General features: G+C 41.8%; 1 protein-coding gene across 1 annotated transcript in view; it reads left to right on the top strand.

Annotated features, from left to right (window-relative positions):
• tbkbp1 (TBK1 binding protein 1) overlaps window positions 1-23,305 on the top strand; it is a 50,267-nt gene that overhangs the window by 3,570 nt on the left and 23,392 nt on the right. The window contains exon 2 of the mRNA XM_020604752.1: window positions 18,797-19,053. Coding sequence (XP_020460408.1) covers window positions 18,811-19,053 — 243 coding nt within the window. The 5' untranslated portion in view covers window positions 18,797-18,810. The remainder of the gene's footprint in view (window positions 1-18,796; window positions 19,054-23,305) is intronic.

Consider the following 23,305-nt stretch of genomic DNA (forward strand, 5'->3'; position numbering starts at 1 on the left):
GTCCAGAGAGTTGCTGTAGGTTTTCACCCGGTGCCCATATGGTAGTGTCATCAGCAAACAAAACCACTTTCACTAAATCAGAAACCTTGCATATATCATTAATGTATAATATAAATAATTTAGGTCCCAAAACAGAACCCTGAGGCACTCCACATACAATATCCAGCTCACTCAATTGATATTCACCCAACTTCACAAATTGACGCCTCTGTGTCAAATAACTTTTAATCCATTTCAGAACCATTCCTCTGATCCCATATTTTGTGCTGATGAGTGCTGTTGATGCTGTGTTTCTGCTGTAAAATGACATTAGAGTAGTCCAGCGATTTCATACTCATCAGGAAATGGCCTCTCAGTCTGATTTTGTTTGGAAAATTTTTTTATTTCTACCAAGGACACTGTCCCAGTACAATGCAAAATACGTTATATCAGATTTGTTAATTTAGTTTTACAAAGGCTTTACAGGAGAATGTGTCACAGTTCAGCACCGTCATCACTAACAATTCTCAATCAAAGACACTCCCTGGTTGTTTAATTTGTGGAGTTTATTTTAGTGTTTTGGAGCTGTGACCTTCAGGAAAGTTGCTCTGCAACAACTCCTGCAGTGTGTCAAAACAGTGTGTGTGTGTGTGTATGTGTGTGTGTGTGTGTGTGTGTGTGTGTGTGTGTGTGTGTGTGTGTGTGTGTGTGTGTGTGTGTGTGTGTGTGTGTGTGTGTGTGTGTGTGTGTGAGCTTGGAGTAGGAGGGGGCAGTCAGTGACGCAGTCAGACTGAGAACATTGGCACTTTCAATTGATCAGACTAAGTGTTTTTCTCTGTTGAATGGATTAACTTGCAGAAGCAAATGGGAGCCACAGTGGAAGCAGTTGCTTTTGGCACAGCTTGGTTAATGTTCTGGAAAATATTACTCAACCTGGAAAACCACAATCATTACATCAAACCACAAAACTCTTTGTTTATAGAACAATATTGCAAGAAAGTACATGTCAAGAAAGCAGCAGCTTGAGATAGTTTCAGCTTCTTATGGCAACTCTGCAGAGCCCTGAAATAGTTTTTTTTCTGCAGATTAGTTAATAAATCCTGATATGCATGTAAATATAAAAAAAAATCTCCCAAACATGCTTTTGATGACAAATTTACATACAGGGCAAAGCTCAATTTATTGTTTATGTCATTATTTCTGTGTCTCATAAATAACTGAATAAAGACAGACTTATTTGAATTTTCAGATTTAAATTTTTGTATGAAAGCTATATTATATAAATGTATCTGTGCCATAAAAGCTAAATTATGTCACACTGGTCATCTCTCTGCTGACTCCATGTTGCTGCTGTGCATTAAAAATAAAAAACAATATAATACTATCCACTCACAACAAGTAAAAGTTATTCATATGGCCTTTTTTTCAGCTTTCTGAGCTAGAGTCAAGATTTGGTTAGTGTTAACAACTACATGGTTAAAAGAGCGCTCTGCTGAGTTAGCAGTGCACTTCTGTGATACTGTGCAATTCAAGATGAATAGCTTAAAAGCAGCAGATGCAGAGATGTTATTTTTACTCCATACATTATTCTTCCTTGTCAAAACCTGGTACCTATATTACCCACAATTCAACTTCACTGCTGTCAGTTTGGTTGGAAATTTGGGTGTGTGTGTGCTACAGCCTAGAGCCACTGGCCTCAAGCAGAGATGAGTAGTGCGCTCCAGATTTGTAGCGTTCAGCCTGAGCCATTTATCAAGCTTCACAGACTCCTTCTGGAGCCACAAAAGGATTTCTACAGCTCTTTTCACATATGCAGTAGCACTCCTCAAGACCTATAAAGAGACTTCGAGGTAGTGGAGTTCTTCTTAAAGGATAGGGAAACCAATACTAGGGAACCAATATTGCTTGTTATTGGGAAATGGGAAAGAAGCATCGGTCTTCTGTGCCAACGTCACAGGCTTTGCTGACTCATCCATCCACCTCAAACCTCCTCCGTATGACGTCTCCAGTACTATAACAATGCCATGTTATTTTTGGGTAGCAATTTACACAAGAGGCCCTGGTCATTAAATGCAAACATATGCTGTTTTGGGCATTGTAACTGTGAGGACAGTCGAGTGAAAATAAATGTTCCCTATGTTGTTTCATTTCCTGAAGCTGAGTGTCCTTATAGATTTAGAGCATTAGAGCTGAGAGTGCATGCATGATTTTTTTTTTTTGTTTAGAAACCCTGGTCTTAGCTCTCAGTGCAGAACTGCTCATATTTAAGGGTTGTCTTTTTTCAGGCCGGCTTTCAAAGCCGGATTAGATTTGATATAACGCAAATACCGTGGCTTTATTTCCTTTTTTTTTTTAGCTACACCAAGATGGCGCACACAGTGAGCACAGTGAGCACCTGTCTGTTTCATTTATCATGAAGTTGCACAGTCTGGATCAGATGTTCTGGCAGCTTCATCGAGGGTGTTAACAGTCGCTCTCACCTGTGTCACAAGAAGACACGTTCAGCATCAATGAATAAATCTCTGGTAAATCAGTTTTCAATTGCTTGTTGTTGAGAGAATAAATAGTGTTTATGATCCAACAAGCACCTAAAGAATAATTGTTTTTTAATTGGGGCCTAGAGTCACATTATGTGCATCGCATACTGTATCTTCTATGTCTGATGCCATTTGTTTAAATACTTAAGCCAAACACTCAGTGTCTGCACTGTTCATTGAAATGGAAACATTTTAGATGTCTCTGAGGTTTCTGTCCGTCAGTCCACCACTTTCTGTTTGAAATATCCCAACAACTATTGGAGAGGTTGCCATAACATTTTGTACAGATACCCATATATCACATGGCTTTATTGATCCCCAGACCTTTCCTCAAGCACCACCATGAGGTTAACTTTTGTGGTTTGGAGGACAATATTTCAACAACCATTCAGTGTCTTGACATAAAATTTAGTTTTCACATTTTCGTCCACCTCAAAATGAACTGTAAGAATTTTGGTAACCCCTTCACTTTTCATCTTGTGCCCTCAGCAAAACAAATCACAATCCCATCAGCCTTGGCTGTACTTTGTGCTTAGTGCTAATTAGCCCGTGCCTACTAAGATACTAAAATAAGAATATGGTAAACATTTTGCTGTACTTGCTAGTTAGCATGACCTGTCCAGGGTGTACCCCACCTTCGCCCGATTGCCGGCCGGGATTGGCTGCCGTATTCACCTTATTTTGGATAGTTTTTGCATAGTAGAGGAAAGTGGTGATGCTGTGTCCATTGTATATATGTCAGTTGTTTACCTGCACATTGAAAGGTTTGATTTTAGCACCACAACAACATTTACAAATGTTACAGTAAATGTTGCACTCTGATGTTGCATTAATAACCCACTCTGTTCACTCTCCAGCTCAATAATGCTGTAGTTTCCACTGAGCCCCTGAGAGCTGGGCTGAGACATAAGAACAGGAGGTCATTTATCTCACTCTGCAGTATCATCACCGGTGGGCAGCACACACGAGACCACGTGCACACATACATGATGATGACGTGTCCTGCCTAGAAACAGCACTGACATAATTCACAGATAGTTAATGTATGCAAAACCTATTCCATTTTCTTCCAATGTCTTTCCTGCTTTTTCACTCTCGTTTTCTGTGTTCCATGCCCCTGGCTCTGCTCTCTCTCTGAGTCCACCCACTTATCCTATGTTTATGTTCATATACAGTTCATAAATGTGGCTGTTTGTCTAAGCTACTTACAGATCGAATCATTACACGAAGAGGGAGAGCAGAAGCCCTGCATACCCTTGCATAGTTTTGCAAGATAATAATATATTCTGGTACCGGAGACTTCGAGTATTCTCATCATCCTGACTGTGAATTGTTTGGGAAGAAGTACATATAGCATTTAAAAGGCATTGCTTGCTACCATGAAAACATCAGCCCAAAGGTGAAGTACTGTAGAGGAAGCATAATAACATGGGGCTGGACAGCGACAGCTGCCATCATTGAGAGGAAAATGACTCCCCAAGTTTATCAAGGAACCAGGACAATGTCTTGGTGCCTGAAGCTCAGTACACGTTACCTGATGAAGCATGACAAGGATCCTAAACATTATAGTAAATCTACAGTGCCTTGCGAAAGTATTCGGCCCCCTTGAACTTTGCGACCTTTTGCCACATTTCAGGCTTCAAACATAAAGATATAAAACTGTAATTTTTTGTGAAGAATCAACAACAAGTGGGACACAATCATGAAGTGGAACGAAATTTATTGGATATTTCAAACGTTTTTAACAAATAAAAAACTGAAAAATTGGGCGTGCAAAATTATTCAACCCCCTTAAGTTAATACGTTGTAGCGCCACCTTTTGCTGCGATTACAGCTGTAAATCGCTTGGGGTATGTCTCTATCAGTTTTGCACATCGAGAGACTGAAATTTTTGCCCATGCCTCCTTGCAAAACAGCTCGAGCTCAGTGAGGTTGGATGGAGAGCGTTTGTGAACAGCAGTTGTCAGTTCTTTCCACAGATTCTCGATTGGATTCAGGTCTGGACTTTGACTTGGCCATTCTAACACCTGGATATGTTTAGTTGTGAACCATTCCATTGTAGATTTTGCTTTATGTTTTGGATCATTGTCTTGTTGGAAGACAAATCTCCGTCCCAGTCTCAGGTCTTTTGCAGACTCCATCAGGTTTCCTTCCAGAATGGTCCTGTATTTGGCTCCATCCATCTTCCCATCAATTTGAACCATCTTCCCTGTCCCTGCTGAAGAAAAGCAGCCCCAAACCATGATGCTGCCACCACCATGTTTGACAGTGGGGATGGAGTGTTCAGGGTGATGAGCTGTGTTGCTTTTACGCCAAACATAACGTTTTGCATTGTTGCCAAAAAGTTCGATTTTGGTTTCATCTGACCAGAGCACCTTCTTCCACATGTTTGGTGTGTCTCCCAGGTGGCTTGTGGCAAACTTTAAACAACACTTTTTATGGATATCTTTAAGAAATGGCTTTCTTCTTGCCACTCTTCCATAAAGGCCAGATTTGTGCAGTATACGACTGATTGTTGTCCTATGGACAGAGTCTCCCACCTCAGCTGTAGATCTCTGCAGTTCATCCAGAGTGATCATGGGCCTCTTGGCTGCATCTCTGATCAGTCTTCTCCTTGTATGAGCTGAAAGTTTAGAGGGACGGCCAGGTCTTGGTAGATTTGCAGTGGTCTGATACTCCTTCCATTTCAATATTATCACTTGCACAGTGCTCCTTGGGATGTTTAAAGCTTGGGAAATCTTTTTGTATCCAAATCCGGCTTTAAACTTCTCCACAACAGTATCTCGGACCTGCCTGGTGTGTTCCTTGTTCTTCATGATGCTCTCTGCGCTTTAAACGGACCTCTGAGACTATCACAGTGCAGGTGCATTTATATGGAGACTTGATTACACACAGGTGGATTCTATTTATCATCCTTTGTCATTTAGGTCAACATTGGATCATTCAGAGATCCTCACTGAACTTCTGGAGAGAGTTTGCTGCACTGAAAGTAAAGGGGCTGAATAATTTTGCACGCCCAATTTTTCAGTTTTTTATTTGTTAAAAACGTTTGAAATATCCAATAAATTTCGTTCCACTTCATGATTGTGTCCCACTTGTTGTTGATTCTTCACAAAAAATTACAGTTTTATATCTTTATGTTTGAAGCCTGAAATGTGGCAAAAGGTCGCAAAGTTCAAGGGGGCCGAATACTTTCGCAAGGCACTGTACTGCAGAATGGTATGGTCCAGTCAGAGCCCAGACCAACATCCAAAAGAGATGATGTGTACTGAGCTCAGACAGCGTGCACACCAGACATCCTGAGAGTATGTCAGAGCTGTAGCAGCTCTGTAAGTAAGAATGGTCCTAAATAATAACAACAATCACCTTTTATTTGGCCAAGTATGTTACAAGGAAGGAAGGAATTTGTTTCTAGTGCAGAACCGAGGCAGCCATCTGCGGCGCCAATTCACACCGATGGCTCTAACCATCACGGGCAATTTGGGGGTTCTGTGTCTTGCCCAAGGATATGTGGACCGCAGGTACCGTGATTTGAACCTCCGACTTTCCAGTTGGGAGAAGACTGCTCTACCCACTGAACCACAGTCACCCCCATGACATTTCATAATGTAACATTTCATTTCTTAGAGTGCAGGAGATTATGATTATTTACAAAAGATGCTCATCAGTCAAAACTGGTGACTGAGGTACCGAAATGTCTTGAGGCTCACTGGCGTAAGAATAGACACGAAAGGCTCTTTTTAAAGTACATTTGCTAAAACAAATAGCAGCTAATGTCCAGCCTGTGGCAGACAGACAGTTCCCCTGAGCCTTATGATCCTGTCCAGCCAGCACAAGCCAAATTTCCCTGATTAGATTTAGTGTGTGGCACAGTGCAAGATGCTGCATGGCCAGTTACACCTGGAGGACATTTCTGTGCCCCATCAAAGCTTTGATCGTTTCGTCTTCCTCCTTCAGGAGATAGCAATGCCAATGCCAATGGACGTAGGAGTACACACACACACACACACTTCCTCTGTTTTCTTCTTCTCTATTGCATTCAGTATCATATATTTCCTACTTTTGATGTTGCTGCCATTCAGCGCGAGTCCTGTAGCCTGAGTCTAAATGGCTGAAAAGGGAAAAGTAAAAGAGAGATCTCAGTTTCCTACAATGTGGGTCTTATTTATAAGGGACATGGTGTCATCATGTCTAAAAGAAAAAGTTCAACAGAACAAGAAACACGAACAGAGACAGATAGTTCAACAGTTTCACTTTCTTATTGAGTAATCTACTTATTAAACAAGCAAGATATAACATGTTTGTTAGTGAGATTTAGAGGTGCTGACAGGGAAACCGTGTCACCTTTGGACTGAGCCAGGCCAGATGCTTTCCTGTTTCCAGTCTTTATGCTAAGCTAAACTGTCTGCTGGCTGTAGCTTCACGTTTTTCTTTTAATCCAGTTCAATAGCAGTACATTAATACAATTTTATCACCCAGAGAAATTTGCTTAAAAACAAACTTCCAATTCAACGACAAAGTGGACAAACACACTGACTATAAATTATATTATATTTTCACCTGTTTTGTTCCAGCTGGTTTCTCAGCCTTTCCTTTGTCATATTTTTTACATAACAGTAGTATAAAATCTGGGCCAAGGCAGTGGCCGCTGATTCTCTCTTTTCTCCTGCTTTGGAAACATCCATGGGCGGCCCACCTGCACTCAAAGCTCTCCTCTCAGAGTTTTGGCTTTAGATGAGTCGCTTGTAGCCATATTCTTTCAAGCAAAAAGGTCTCAGAAGCAACAAACTCACACTTCCCACTGCCCTGTCCTTGCTGTTTTCATTCCCTACTGATTGCACTATACACCACCAAGACTTTGCACAGCAGCACAGAAAGATTGTGATGAAGTGAAATGTGTTTTTTGTTCAATATGGGACCTTGAACATTGTGTGACAACTGGAGGGTGATGTAACAGGGTCAGAGTTATGTTGTTTTTGTTGTTAGAGGACACCTGGTTGCTTAGGAGACTGAAGGAATGTGATGTAACTGCAGTGTAATGTGTCCACTCACCCTCTCTGCCCACTCAAGACACCATGCCAACTGTGGAGGCATAATGTAGAGTAATGTGCACAGTAGGTGTGTGTGTGTGTGTGTGTGTGTGTGTGTGTGTGTGTGACCAGAGTAGCTAAAACTATCTATGCAACAGAGGGGCTCTAAAACACCAACACAGAGTTATAGTAAAAAGAGAAAAGGACCTTGTGTGTGAGAGAGAAACTGGAGCTATTGAGTGTTTAGAAAGAGGTAGAAAGTCCATTTTGGGCCTGGAGGCTTCATGCTCGCTGGGAATTCACATGACTCTTTTTGTGTCTCGGAAAAACCAGGTTACCCATTTGCTTGACTGCATAAACTCGCTCTGGTGCATCTAAAATTATCAATTCACGTGATGAGATTGCGGCATGAAAATGACTTGTTGTTGACATTCCAGAAAGTGTTTGCAACACTAATCCTGCTGCCACTGTGACGCTATAATAAATGAAATACATAGTGGGAAAAAGAAGAGCAGAGGCAGACATACTGACAACACTGTCACATCTCTCAAAACAAAGAAGCCTGCATCTCTGTCTAACTAACAAACTGTCACCAAAATGACTCCAGGAATACAAAGAATAGTTTTATCTATGAGATAATCTTTGTGTTTGCAGCAGTGTCCTGGCACAGCACATAGATTTCCAATAAATATATGGCTGAAATGCAGCTAGTGTCAGAGGGTGGCGTATAAGCTGCTGAGCACGACTGAGGGGAAGCACTCTCAGTTTCTGTTTGTGTTCTGTGTGCTTCATCGTTTTGTTATGCAAAAGATGAAGGGGTCAACACATAAATGGCTTTGTGGGGGAGACTCCAAATGCTTTGTATTTACAACCTCTTGGTCCTATCCACATTAATGCCTGTTAAATCACCAGAAAATTAAGGCACATTTAGGCCTAAAAACTTAGAGTTCAGACCAATCGTTTTGCTTTGTCTCACTGAAACAGTATCACATCTTTTCAGGGTCCAAGAAAGTGTACAGGCACATCGTGTTTCCTGTAGGAAAGCCTGCACTGGTAGGTAGTGTTGCTGCTTGCGTGGGTTGCTGTCATTACTGCAAGCCAATAACAAGATGAAATGTAGACAAAGAATGGAGACAATGAATTCATGATTCTTCATACTCTCCCCAACATTTCTCCACACTGGGACAAGTCTTCTCTCCAAATTTCCCAGAGCTCACGACCCTGACTTGTAGTTTTCACACTGGTGAGACAGAATTACAGTTTGGACATGAGAAATGTGAACTAGAGATAGACAATGATACACTCACTTCCTTATTGTTCTGCACAACTAAAGAAGTTCACAGTTCATGTTAGAGATACGGTACAAACCAAGGTGCTTCTTCTCATTTCATCTTATTTTATTGTGCAGTTGATGTTAAGACCTTTTCTCAACACCTCATTGATGACCTCCAGTGCAGGTCTACGCTACAGTACATGTGAGACATATGAAGTGGAACAGATGGGTTGATTGCCTTAACAAGTGTGATGTTGTACCTGCGTCGCTGTGTAATGATTGGCTGGTGAATGTGGCCCTTCTGCCCGTTTCCTCCAAACAAAGTACAGGCCAACCCGCAACGCATCTAAGTCTGTCAGCCTCCATTGATCTCTCCTACTCATTCATTTTCTCATTCTTCTCTTCTCTCACTGTTCTTTGTACATCCTGTCAGCTGTGCTGTAATCTGCTGTAGTTGTTTGCTTTATCCTCCACAAGTGTTGCATGTCATCAGCTCCCCCGGCACACTTGGTTACAGTCTCATCTGTCGTTCTCCTGTCTGTCTTTTAGCACCGCCTCTCACTCTGTCTCTGACACTCTGATGGCTGCATATGGCCGTTCTTAGCAAAGTGTGCAGACTGCTCATACATGGCTACCTTGTATCTGTGTGAGAGTTAGAGAGGGAAGGACAGAGCGAGAGAGAGATGCCCCATTTTTGATCTTAAACTGTTCTGTTCATAAGGCGTACATGTGCCTCCTAACCTGCAGGAGGGCTGAAGTAGCTAAAGACTGTATTGGCTTAGAACCACAAGGCTGAAAATCATTTGAATTATGGCCCAATTCCTATCCACATGGTCAGTGGGGATTTGTTTCATGCTAAAAGTAGTTTAGCGCGCTGGATACAAACAGGTATTAGCTATAAAGTCCCAAGTCCTGAACTTTGTCGTTTCACGCTTTGCCTTTTTCAAAATTAACAGATCTTTTTAAACAGTGTAACAGTACAATGTAAAAATAAAGAACAGTTAATCTGACTTAAAAGAAGCCAAAACTCAAATTTAAAACACAAAATTAATGCATTTGAAAAACATTTAATAAGGTAACAGTGAAGCTTCCAGATGCTCTGTTTGCATTATTTGTCATTTCATGCATATTTGGTGTACCATCATTTTTCAGTTTAGTCATTTGTGTGCAGAAGCCTGTGTGTCCGACTGTCAGTCTGTCTTTTAGTCAATGCATGACAGCAGAACAGACACACTGGGGGAGGACGTGATGTTCTATGAAACACACAAGCCTTTAGATGCAGGAGGAACAAGACAAAAGTGAGAGCCAAGAGTCAGGGCCACTAGCGCTAGAAAGATGCAAGCTGCTCCAGCTGTCATTAATGTATGAATTTACCATGAAGCAGAAGCTCTCAGCGGTGTGTGTGTGTGTGTGTGTGTGTGTGTGTGTGTGTGTGTGTGTGTGTGTGATGGGATCTGACTGATGCTGCTTTCCACTTCAAGGTTGAGTGGTTGCATCGTTTTGCATTGCAAGGTCTTCTTCACCACCTGATCCTCCCCAGGCTATAAAAACACAGCAGACATTTACGGCATCACTAATGAAAACCACAAACCCAGAACACACTGAGCTATGTATCATAATTACAAAGCAGAAGAATCATCATACCCCTCAGAGGACTGGACCCTCACTATGCAGCCTCCAGTGAAGTCGCTGCACAGTCGACTTCATGATATCAGAACGCTTCAGCACAAATTCTGTCCGCAATATTTCTGTTCAATGAAATGTCCAAAATCTAATAAGTGATTATCTCCAGCGTTTTGCTGGACTAACAGTCCAAAGCTGGAACCAACAAATTTTAGGCATATTTGCTTGATAAATTGTTTAAACAGCCCACTCAGAGGTTTGCAGCTGCAGCCTTACTTAACGTTAGCTAATGTTAGCAAAGTTAATAACACAGACTAATGACTCTATTATCATTGTCCTGGAATTTGTTCATTTCTGTCAGTGGCAGCTGCTCAGAGATGATCATATAGTGTGACATTAAACGATTCATTAAAACTGATCATAAAAGATGTCAACTTATCAATTAATGAAATTATTTTAGCAATAATGATCATCTTTGTACAGTTTGAGAAATTTGCAATAAATGCAAATATTGTACTTTCTACTTTCTGTCACTGGTGTATATGTTTATTTTTTTTACAAGGTGGCTCAATGACATTTAGAAATTCATCTTCAAAGCTCATAAATAGATTTATGGTGAAAAAGTGTTGTACTGCTTATAAAGTTGGTTTGGTGAGTATGTTGGCAAACAGTTGCCTGTTTACACATCCAGGGGACACAGAGCAAATCTAAGTCTAAGTCCGAGTCCCATATTCACTCTGTGCCAAATATCAGAGTCTTTAGCTGCTAAATTCTCCACTGTGCTCACCAGCTAGTGGCTACCTGTGTCTCTCTGCTACTTGCTACTGAGCAGGTAGGATACAATGGGTTTATCAGAGCTTTTTCACATTACACAGACCCATAAAAATAGTTATAAATGCAGCTTTAAATTTCTCCAGCTAAATAACTGCATGCACAGTTGTCCCTTACTCTCACTACCCTGTGTACTTCATCTATCCAGAGCAGCCATGTTTCTCTCCAACTGTGCAGTGAAAGAAACAGCATCACACCGTCTTTCTTAATGCACTTTGTACCAGCTGCAACCAAATTACAGGTTTTGTTTCACCGGGAAACACATGAGTGCTTGTGAGTCATCCAACTCACTCACTATATCATCGTGCATGTGCATATTAAATGCGTGTGCACGTTTGTGTGACTGTGTGTGGCCGGAGTTAAATAGAGAGGCTAAGTGAAGTTGATAAAAGGAGGGTTGGCTTTAATTGTCTTTTTCTGTCAGATCTTTGTTTCTGGGCTGCAGCTTAACTTTGACTCAGATGTCAGAGGGAGGGAATTGGAGTGGTTGTAGTAATAATGAGGAGATTAATGCCGTTTGTGGGGAAAGTCAAGATAGAGTTCTTACCCCCCTTCCCCTCAAGGGGAGTGTGATGAACCTTACTGCTGAATACCAAGATGGATGAATGACAGAGCAAGAGAGGAAGGGAAGAGGGTGGTTGGAAAGAGGAGGGGAGGGTACTGACAGTTCACTGCTGCTCCAGTGGAAAGAAAGATGAGGGGAGCTACAGAGAAAGAGAGAAAACAGAGCTAGAGCAGATAGAAAACAAGAAGAGGAGGGAAAAATACAGCAACACAGCTCATTGTCTCCATCCTGCCCCTGCCATCAATCTCCCAAGAGGCAGCTGCCTTACTCACACACACACACACACACACACACACACACACACACACACACACACAGCACTCTGCTTGCCTACACAGCTGATTCCCCAAGTGATGAATCATGGCATGGCACAGCATGGCATTCATGAGAGGTGGTGCTTTTCTCCAGTGCTGACTGGCTGGCTAAGTGCTGTTGTAATGCACATGTGGGTGCATGTACTGAATGTGTGTCTGTGTGGGTGTGTGTATTGTGGCTATGGACAGTAGTGGCACGTGGCATGTGCTTGCTCTGAGCGCTGCGTGCGTGTGTACAGTGTGCATGTGCTTTAAATGTACATTGAGCTATGAATCCATGTGTCTTCTAGTCAGCCAAAAGTCGATGCCACACAGCAGTAACAGAGACAGAGCTGAGCCGTTTGATGTAATCTCATCTAATTTTGAACTGATTAGCTGAAACAGGGGTTGCATTTGAGAACTTCAGCCATTAGATTTATGAACAGTTGAGGTGAACGTTTGCATTGTATGTGGGACAAACTATTTTAAATATAACTGAACTGACATCATTATTTCTAAAATACTGGTACAAATTACAAACTCGTGGGTGGAAGGACAAAATCATAATACAAATCAATTTGTATAGATTTCTCATTAATGTATATAACTTGTGAAAAGATGCACCCCTACCATCCAGGCTGTGCGAGGACAATTTTGAACAGATTATTTTGGAGTAGAACTCTTTTCCAACCCCACTACATATTCTACTCCCACGGCTGCCTCCTATTCTCCACAGCACTTACAATAACTACATTATACTGTACTGTACATACCTACGTTGATTAGAAAGTGTTGATGCTGCACAATCTAATTTGTCAGTACTCAGTACTAATTCAAGCACTGGAGGCGGTTACTCTGAATACTACAGGCAGACAGACAGGTGCGACTGAGGATCTCTCAAAGTACCTGACTTGAATTTGATTCAGTAGGTGGATTCAGAACTGGATGCAGATTTCATAAAATGCTGCTAAACCCCATCCCTAAGTCCAGGGCAGAAAGGAAACCAACTCTCTGCCCTGGACTCTCCATGCACAGATATAACATCTGACTCAGAGGTGCCAAACATCCTGTGGGGATCGTAGGGAGGTGCTGAGAAGAACTGGGCTGTTCAGTGCTGCCAGACAGAGGGTGGAGGAATTAAGAGGAGGTGGGAAAGAGAAAGGTAATGAAAGGAGAGAAGGTACTGTATGAGAGAGGTGCTCATGGAGTGATATTCAGAGAGAAGCAGAGGTAAAGGACAGAGAGAAATAGATGCCAGCTGTGAGGAAGGAAGAGGGGGAGACATAAAAGAAAGTGGCTGTGTCTTCTAGCATTTAATCCCCAGTTTCCCCTTTGATCCTGGTTCTGGTATCACCACAAAACCCAGCTGGCCGGATGTGTTTATGCCCTGGGAGAGAAGCACACACACAGAACCTTGTACGCTTGTAAAAGCTTTATGGAGATCTCTTAATTGAACTATATACTGAAATTTTCCTTAGTGCCACAAGCAGGAACCAGAACAGAACTGATCAATATCATCTATAAGGAGATTTGCCCCATTATAATCTCTCACAATCCACATGAGTGAACTGGCAGACACAGACATCTCCTTTTGAGAGAACAATCATCTGGTGCTTCAATCCTCAAAGGATCTCACAAATGTGATTTGCAGGATTTACAGAAAGCACCAGCTCTGGAATTTGACTGGGTTATGAATGTTTGTAAATGGATCAGGCTCGTTCTTTTTGACGCATCGTGGGATTTCCTGCAGAGACTGGAGTAATCCAGCTGTTGTATTTCATGTTCAATCAAGGATCAGTTTCCACTACTACTGGTTGTATTGCTGTAAGCATGTCCCTTTAGTCACTGTACCTGCTACATGTCAGTATGTCAGTGTCATTGTCAGCATGATAACATGCTGACATTAGCATAAAGCTCAAGCACAGTTTTACAGAAGCACTGGTTTGTGTAAAACAGGCAGTGGAATTCTATGTTTTATCTTGTAACTAATGACATTAATGAGAAAATGTAGTTGGCAGCCTGGTAGACTAGTGTGAACCAGAGATAAGTGTTCCTCACACTCACCACGGTTATAAATTAAGCCAGAAATAAACATTCAGCTGCAAAACAACTTTTAAAATCCATCACCGATGGATGCAGCCTGAGAATCTTGTTTTTCCACTCAGTTTATTTTCCAACATTGTGTCACAGCTCCTTCTCGTTCATCATGTACCCAATATTGTGCAAGCAGCACAGCTCTCCCCATAATGACTGTGCCACGTAGAAATGCCACCATTATAAAAGATTAGAGTATACCTGATGTCCCAATGCCAAAAAGCCATTCCTTTAAAAGACTAATTACTTTAAAAGTTGAAGCCAGCAATATTAAAAATTTCTGAAAACAGGTGCAATATACCAGGATTTGGCTCATTCCTTGAATTTATTTACTCATCTGCATCTCTTCTTTTTCTCTCCTTTATACTGAAAATAAGGAGACTTCTCTTACAGAGGCAGAGTGATGTGTCCCCTGTTGAGTCCAAGCTAATTTACACTTGCTTCGACAAAACTCTGTGTTTTTCCTTTCAGCTGATAGGTGAAGAAGTTTCTTTTTCAGAATTAAATTATGGACGAACCGGATGTACATTCAAACTGACAATCTGCATTTACACAGTCGAAATTGGTTTTCATCTTTACTTGTTTACCTTAAGTTGAATTGCCACTTTGAAGCTGACGTTTGAGCTATGAGGTTGCACGATACCAGAACAGAACTCAACTAGAGGAGAGGTCAGGGGGTCACCATCATTAGGATTCAGCCAATGGGCACAATGAATATATGTACAAAACATCATCACAATTCCTGTATTAGTAGTATCTGGACCAAAGTGGTGGACCGACCCACCGACTGACCAACAGACCGTCTTTGCTGTTCATGGAGGCTCGCTACAGTAGGTTGTCACTGTGAACTAGTTTCTGTTTGCCAGTATGCTGAATGCAAACCGTTTTTTAAAAACGCATTTTGATAGACCAAGGTCCCCCCCCCTTCACTGTTCTTAAATAAGAGAAACCTTCAACCTGCTATCGAAGGCCATTTGTCGTCATTTTTGGCCTTCCTCACCTACTCTGATCTCAAGACAAGATGCATCAGAATCTGGGTCTCGGATGGAATTAAATTCCTGAAGAATCTCCTTAGCAGCATAACAGTGCCACATTTGCACAATTTATAGTTTAGCTAAATATTTTTCTGTGTATTAGAAATCACAATTAAGTGCTCTTATGGTGGAACTGCAGTACATTTAACTGTACTGTATGCTGCTCTTTATTTAACCTTCTGTAGACCTGACATCAGCGGGACAGCGTTCAATCAGACTTGAGACGTGCTGGAAGAAAATGTCAGCAGGGCCGACCTTTTCCACAAATCGACCCTGGGAGCTTTTCAAACATGAGACCTACATGTAAAATTGCCGCCACATGTAGGCAATGAACACAAAGGCTTCTCAGAGTCACCCACTCAGTTCACTGCTCTCGGTCTGCCTATTACGGAAGTAGTGCTCGGCCCTTTCAGGTCAGTACATGGTGCCACAGAGAGAGGGGACAGCTTACATCTCTGGAGAGAAAGAAAGGAAAGGGAAGCAAGGGCAAAGAGAGAGGAAGAGAAGGGGACAGGCAGTCTCAGTAGAGGTAACGTATGACTTCTTGTGGTAATCGCCATAATGCATCAGGAGCTGGTTGGGTGCAATGTCCGCCAACACATCTGCAGCCCAATGGGGCCATGAGAGCCTCAGCAAGTGAGGCCTGAGATAGAGGAGGAGATAGAGTGGATTGTGTGTGACTGGGGAAGGAGAGAGAAACTTAGACACAGCTCAGTGAATGTGTGTGCGTGAAAAACGCCTCAGTGTTATGCTGCCAATGAGAGGAAGACAGACCAAATAGATGTTCCTCTGTCCCCGTCCTTTACTGTGTCCGGTAGGAAGCTAGACTGCACCCTCTTCACTGGAGCATGCCAGCTGGTAGCTAGTCAAGATGGAGATATTTTCTAAGCAAATGATTCTGTTATGCTGAATCTAGCCAGTGTTTATACGAGTCCTTGCAGGTATACAGCCTGTGAATTGGTACTTCTAGACTAATCATAGCATCTACATGGCAGTTTTATCAGATTTTTGGTTTATGGGTAATTATGTCTTCGAACCTGAATGTTGATGGTGGTGCATGCTGTTTCTATAGGATTTTTATGTAAATGTGGTCACTACGTGGGACGATGTGAAGGCTTAGCCCTTCCATATCCATTTTCTGATGCAGTATGGCTCAGAATAGGAACGTGTTGGGCTGTTGGTGTTTGGAGGTAAATGAATGATGGCTTTTTAATTCACCACCCCACCTGAGGGCCTTTCACCTCACCAAAGCAACACGAATGCTTCAGAAATGGGAGAAACTGTGTTTAATTTTTTCTTCACAGCCTCGGAGGCTGCAGAACAATCTGAAAACAAAATATTATCACCTCTTGAACAGACGTAGCAACATTCAGAGGAGGAAAGTAACTAAGTATATTTACTAAGTACTGTACTTAAGAACAGCTGTGAAGCATCTGTACTGTGAGTATTTTCATTTTCTGCTACTTCCTACTTTGACTTCACTACATTTTAGTGTACTACCTTCATTCAATAACTTTGGTTATTAGTTAGTTTTCAGAATCTGATTAATAAACCAAAATGCAGTATAATCATAAGATGTTATTGGCACCTGGGGGAAATTCACAAGCTACCTAGAAGTACTTCAAATTTAAAGCAAATAAGGCGCTGTAGTTAAAATTAGCAACAACTTTACTAACTGCAGCATTAAATGGATTGAACATAATAATGCACCAGTAATTATAATCCAAGAAGATGATATATATATATCAGTGTGAGATGTGCTAATCTGTATAATGAGTTCTTTTACTTTTGGTACTTTGTGTATATTTTGATGCCAATACTTTTGTGATTAAATAACCTTTAAATGCAGGACTTTTACTTTTAACAGAGTATTTTTACACTGTGGTATTGCTGCTTTTACTTGAGTAAAGAATCTGAGTGTCCCTTTCACCACTGGTAACGTTAGCATTCATTTGAAGTTGTATTTCTGTCCACCTGCCAATTGTTACACCAGGATTCACTTTCCTTTTAGCTCTGTTTAGCCTCCACCAGCTCCCTTTTTAGACTCTTTAGCTGCTAAATGCTCCACTGTGTTCTCCAGCTAGTCTCTAGCTGCCAGTGAAAACAGCTGCCTGCTGCATCTGAAAACAGCTCTGACAGCATTTGCAGGCTGGACAGATAAACAAAAATTCACTATAAAGCTGTGTAGAGCCGAGGGGCGCTGCAGCGTTAGGTGATAACTGTTGGCTCATCACTACAGGTGAAGCCTTTCACAGTCACATTGATTAGAGCCACCGCCCTAGCTGGTGTTTTTCTACAGAGGACAGTCTCACCTCAACATCAGCTTCCATAAGTCTCTTTTATCAGCAGCACCTCTTTCTGCTCATTTTATAGCATACTGGAAACATTTTTAAAATCTAGTCAGGACAGGTATGATATTCGAGTACAGGTAAAACTGCATCAGACCTGACATGCTACACATCTTAGGCAGCTGGCAGGAGCCTGGCACAGGACGTGTGTGGGCCACCTGTTTGATCAAACAGGCAGTTTTGTCCATATGTTCATTTCTTTTGCTGTGCAACTGTTCCCCTGTGGTGTTTTTGGCTGAATATGCTCAGACTTGTGTTTGTGTGTGTCTGTGTATGTAGGAGTGCTTCTGGATCATCCTGTTTGACCAGCGAGGAAAAGAACCGTAGATGGCAGAGGCTTTATTCCCCAATTCTCTCTTGAAACATGAGGAAAATAGCACTGTGGAGGAAGGGAGCAGATGAAAATAGCCCAGTAGGCAATCGCTGACTCACGAGGCAATGCTAGGAGTCAGGAAGGCATCCATTCCCATATACATCAAATCGACTAGCTGTACCTGTAAATCAAACTGTTCTTTGTGTGCCTATCTATTACGACGTCTGTGTGCACGTCTCCTTTGGCTGCACAAACAGAGGGCCATGACATCACAGGTGCTATTTATCACTTTTGACAGCAGCGCCCAGAGTCTTCGGGCAGGGGAGGAAGGCCAAGGCCAGGTGGCTGTGACGCAGCATAATCAGCTACCGGCCCAGCTCGTTCATCATGCCACTCAAGGAGCGTAGGCTGTCACAGTTTTGTAAGCAGTGTGAAATAGAACAAGAGCATGAACCAGACTCATATGCAAAACAGATCTGATTAACATACCAGTATGAGGTTGCTCACGCACCTATAGGAGCACTCTTACCAAAATGCAAATGATGGGCATGAAATGAGTCCGGTGGCTTAAAGGAAAATGTGGATCAGCTCGAGAAACTGAATATTACATGTACACCAGTATCCTGCATGATCAAGGTTTTGGATCATACTGTTAATGAGACTGCACATGAAAACATCACGTCCTATTTCTTTAAACTTACAAGTCAAAGACAAGCCTTCTTCTTTTGTTTGCAGCCCGTGTGGTGTTTTTAGGATGACTGTATTAGTGCATTTGATAAGTCCATCTCTGACAGGCTTATCAAATGGTGTTATTTAATTGAATGGTAACACTCAGGTGATTTAATGATTAATAAGCGAATAACTGTCTGTCCTCAGGCTGAGGCTCAGAGATGCAGTCTCTGTTTGGCAGTGGGGAGCTGGGGCTGCTGGGAGGAGGCGGCGACGCAGGCGGCCTGAAGGAGGATGGCTGTGGCAGCGCGGTGTGGCGCTCCTCAACTCTGCCCTGTGACGATGTCTATTCAGCCTCCCACTTTGCCCTTATCACCGCCTATCAGGACATCAAGACGAGGCTGGCCTGCCTGGAGCGAGAGAACACCAGTATCAAGAGGAAGCTGAAGATCTATGAGATCAAGGTGAAGCGTTTTCACTTTGAAGCTGCATCGCAAATTCAAATATTACATTATTTTAGAAATCTGAGTGTGAGAGTGGCTTTTGTCCTGGCTGGTATTTGACAGAAGGTCTCCAGTACTCACATGGCTAGATTGTGTTTCAAAGGGGGATCGAGCTGTCCACTCACCTTAGCATTTTCCATTTTCATTGAGGCAGTGAGATTATATACAAATGGTAAATGGTAAATGGACTGTATTTTATATAGCGCTTTCTCACAGTGTGTTGCACTGGCCAAAGCGCTTTACAGAGATGATACACCATTCACCCATTCACACACAACATTCACACACTGATGACGACAAGCTGCCATGCACCGGCGCTAGTCAAGCCACCAGGAGCAATTCGGGGTTCAGTGTCTTGCTCAGGGACACTTAGGCATGCGGGGAGACCGGGAGTCGAACCACCAACTTGCTGGTCAGGAGACGACTGCCCTACCTCATGAGCCACAGCCACCCCCTTTACAAAGATAAAAGGGAGAAAAAGCTTCGTTGGGCTTTGATCATGGAACAGCTGGGGAACAAACATGGCTCCAAAATGAAGGACTCATTTAGCTACATTTAAAGGGATGCTGAAGTTTTAACTCATTTTAAGCAAAAATATTGTATAACTTGTAAGGAGACCTGATAGAAACTGAGGAAATAAATGGGTCTGTTGAAACTGAACAAACAGCTTACATGAGTAAATGTAGCTAAGAGTAGTCTGTTACTGTAACCACACACCATATTAACACCCATAGTAGTAGGGTAACATGGTGGAAGATGCCCCTTTAAGAAGATTGTACTGAAAAGGCGAATCAGTATGGACAGCATGGTCATATATAAATAAACCCAGTTTAAGGGGTATTATAATGGTGAAGTATTAAATGTTTGTTTTAAGAAATCTTGTAACCCTATCAGGTACAAGTTGCCCCCTCTGGATTCTTGCTCCAGATGCCGCTAAAATTACTTCATGGCCAGTGTTTGTTTTGTTTTTATTATATCAGTTAGTCAGTTCTGTTGATTTGATATGTCACATTTTCTATTTAGTACTTCCATGAAGTTTTCACTATACTGTAAAAGCTAATGTTGGCCTATTAGGCTAGTTTTCCTTTCAGGTACCATTTTGCTGCTAGAGCCTCATGTGTCTCACACATGATCCCATTTTGTCACAGTTTCTACATCTTAAAGAGGGACATTACTAAATTGCGCCCTCACTGATCTTTGGATAAGCTCACAAGTAGCTTGTGGTTGTGGAAACCAGATTACTTTTCAGGTGAATGACAGAGCAGATGAAGCAGAAATCTACCTCGAGCAGTAACTGCACGGACAGAGATACAGGAGGAAGGCAGGGCGAATGAGAGTTGAAGGAATGGTGTGACAGGAGACACAGAGACACAGACAACTGAGCAGAGACTAAGGATGGTGATATTAAGAACAAAGGAGGATTAATTAAAGAAAGCATCCACTTCTGGATATTCTTCGTATTATCATTAGTCTGTGCTGTTCTCTAATTACATGACAATGAATCCTCTCAGCTTATCACTTTTACGAGAGGTAGATGAGTACTGTTTACCTTGCTGGAGAGAGTACACCAGTAGTTTATTTGTTTTTCTCGGAGAGGGAACCAAAGACTTGAAACGACAAGACGCTACCAGAGAGGCGGCTGCATTGGAAATGCTGAGGAAGATGATTTGAAAAAGACACAAGCTGTTGCTGCATCATGGTTGACCAGGGACACTGTTGGTAGAGAAAGTGTAATTCTGACTCTTCTACAATGTTAATGTTTGTGCACATTTTAGCTCCACAAAGCTTTGATTTGCGCAAGGGGGGGACTGGTCTCCCTGTCCCGTACAATATTTATGGATTCATAAATCCACATCTATAAGATTTTTTCACTTCTGCTCACTTCTACTACTTTCAAGGTGATCATAAAACATGCAAATAACCCTCATAACTGACAAGGAGACCCAATAGGTTGTAAACATGGCACATTGGTCACATCCGACTACACACTCCTTCTGATCGGGTCATTGTGTAATGCACGGGGGGGCTGCGGTGGTCCTGCATCAAAAATTTCTTCAGATTTGTGTTCTTCACACAAAATGAGGCAAGGGCTTCAAATTTCAGCCCAAAAAATGTTTAGAAATATTTTTTTTCTTAAGGTGAAAATTGAATCCGGGCCCCACGGACCCGAACAGAACACATATTTTGATGGTGTTCTGTTTGATTGGATTTAGAGGTGTCAGGGACCAAGCAGTAAGGCAAAAGACACATCTTCCAAAGTTCAACATAAAGGGCTTTTTATTAACCCAAAAGTAAGAAAAATACAAAATTATCAGATAAATTGGGCCCTAAAAGAGGTCAACAAAAGATAAGGAAACTCAAAATACAGCAAACCAAACTGTCTAATACCTCAACAAAACCAACTGACCTAGCAAATGATACACACAGGGGAACATATACAGTGGGTACAGAAAGTATTCAGACCCCCTTAAATTTTTCACTCTTTGTTATATTGCAGCCATATGACATTTTTGCAGATTTATTAAAACCATGGACCTGGAAAAACGGTAACTCAAAAGAAAAGGTAAACATATTAAAAACACAAAATCATTCAAACATGCATGCTCATCGATCAGTTGTGTATGTCCAATATAAATTACCCATCCAAGTCCATGGCTGGTGGTGGTCTAGGTCCTCATATGGTGAAGGCCAGGACTGAGGCCTTCACAAGAGGTTTCTCCGACTTCAGTTTCACAGTCAAGAATCAGAGAGGATGGAAATGCAGTCTGACTCTGTCTCTCCTTTCCTGACGTGTGTCAGTGCAGAGCTCCTGCATCCCTTTTAGTGAGCAGCTGTTCCTGATGGCCACAGGCTGCCACGGCACTGACTTTCTTGCAAATGGCAGTTTGTTCAGGACCTATTCCCAGACAGGTGCTAATTTTGGGAGGACATGTGCAGGTGTTGGCTGTTTGGAGTCGAGTTGACAATATGAACATCATAATATTAACTTTGAAATGTCTGAATCAATATGTGGAAAAGACCAGCTGCAGAATCTTCTAGTATTTTCAGCCTTGTTGTGGAGTGATAAGTGTTGTTCCAGGCTTTCTCTAAACACAGGATGCCGGAGTACAGCTGCTGTAACGATGCAGATGGAAATGCTTCCTGCAGCTCTGAGCAATGGCTGAAGTCAGGTTGCTCCTGATGCTCAGCAATGTGAGGACTCTCGGGCCCCCTGGGGGGATTCACCCATGTTGTGAGCATTTACTGTTAAACTGAGCAGAGAAAGGTATTCTGCTTAATGGAAAAGAGTTGTTTGCTCCTCAAAATAGACATTGTACGAGCAGCAGTGACTTTGCACAGAAAAAGAAAAGCTCTGTGTTTAGGCTAGTCACTCTAAATGTAAATGTGCTCACTTAGGCTGAACTGCACGCTGTGTGTTTCTATCACAGCCTCCTGCTAACAAACCACACAATGTAACAAGACAAATGGCTTCCTGCACAAGAAAACAGGTGTAGGTTATTTCAGGATATTTGCAGCAACAGATTTTTTGCAGAATTTAAAAGCTTTCATGTTGCATTGCTTTATTCTGTTGCATTGCCGTTTGCCAGTTTCTCTGCATTATTTATTATAAAACAGTAAATATATGTATCCACCATGAATCAAGGCTCGTAGTGTGGCAGTAAGATGGTCATGTTACTTCTTAGATGATAAAGTTGGTCATAGTTAAAATTTTCCTCCTGTCAACAAATTAAAAGACCAAAACCAACAATGAACAGATTCCACACTGTACTAACTAGTACTGTGTGTATGCAGTGCCTGATAGATTTTATTCTGCTGTGCCATAGAGTTCCACTATTGTCCCAAAACACATAAACCAGCCGCAGTGTTCCTTCATTATCATGAACCTGCCCAGTGTAGTTAATTTTGACTCGATCTTACTGTAAATAATCACCAGGGAACAACATGTATAGTAATCTGCCACTGGAAATGGCCCCGAACAATGCACTAGCGCCTCCTGTTTGAGTAACGTTTGCTAAAAATACAGTGCACCACTGTTTTAGGAAACTATTCAGCCTTTTTTTTAGCAATCTTTATTTATATAGCACTTTTCTAAATATAAGTTAAACTGCTGCACATCAGATAAAAACAAAAAACATTAAATAAATAAATGCATACAAATTATTATTATTATTTTAAAAACAAAGTAAAATATCTGTCATTATTTCCACCTGAA

Source organism: Monopterus albus, unplaced genomic scaffold (genome assembly GCF_001952655.1).
Source record: "Monopterus albus unplaced genomic scaffold, M_albus_1.0 scaffold67.1, whole genome shotgun sequence".
Classification (NCBI taxonomy): Eukaryota; Metazoa; Chordata; class Actinopteri; order Synbranchiformes; family Synbranchidae; genus Monopterus; species Monopterus albus.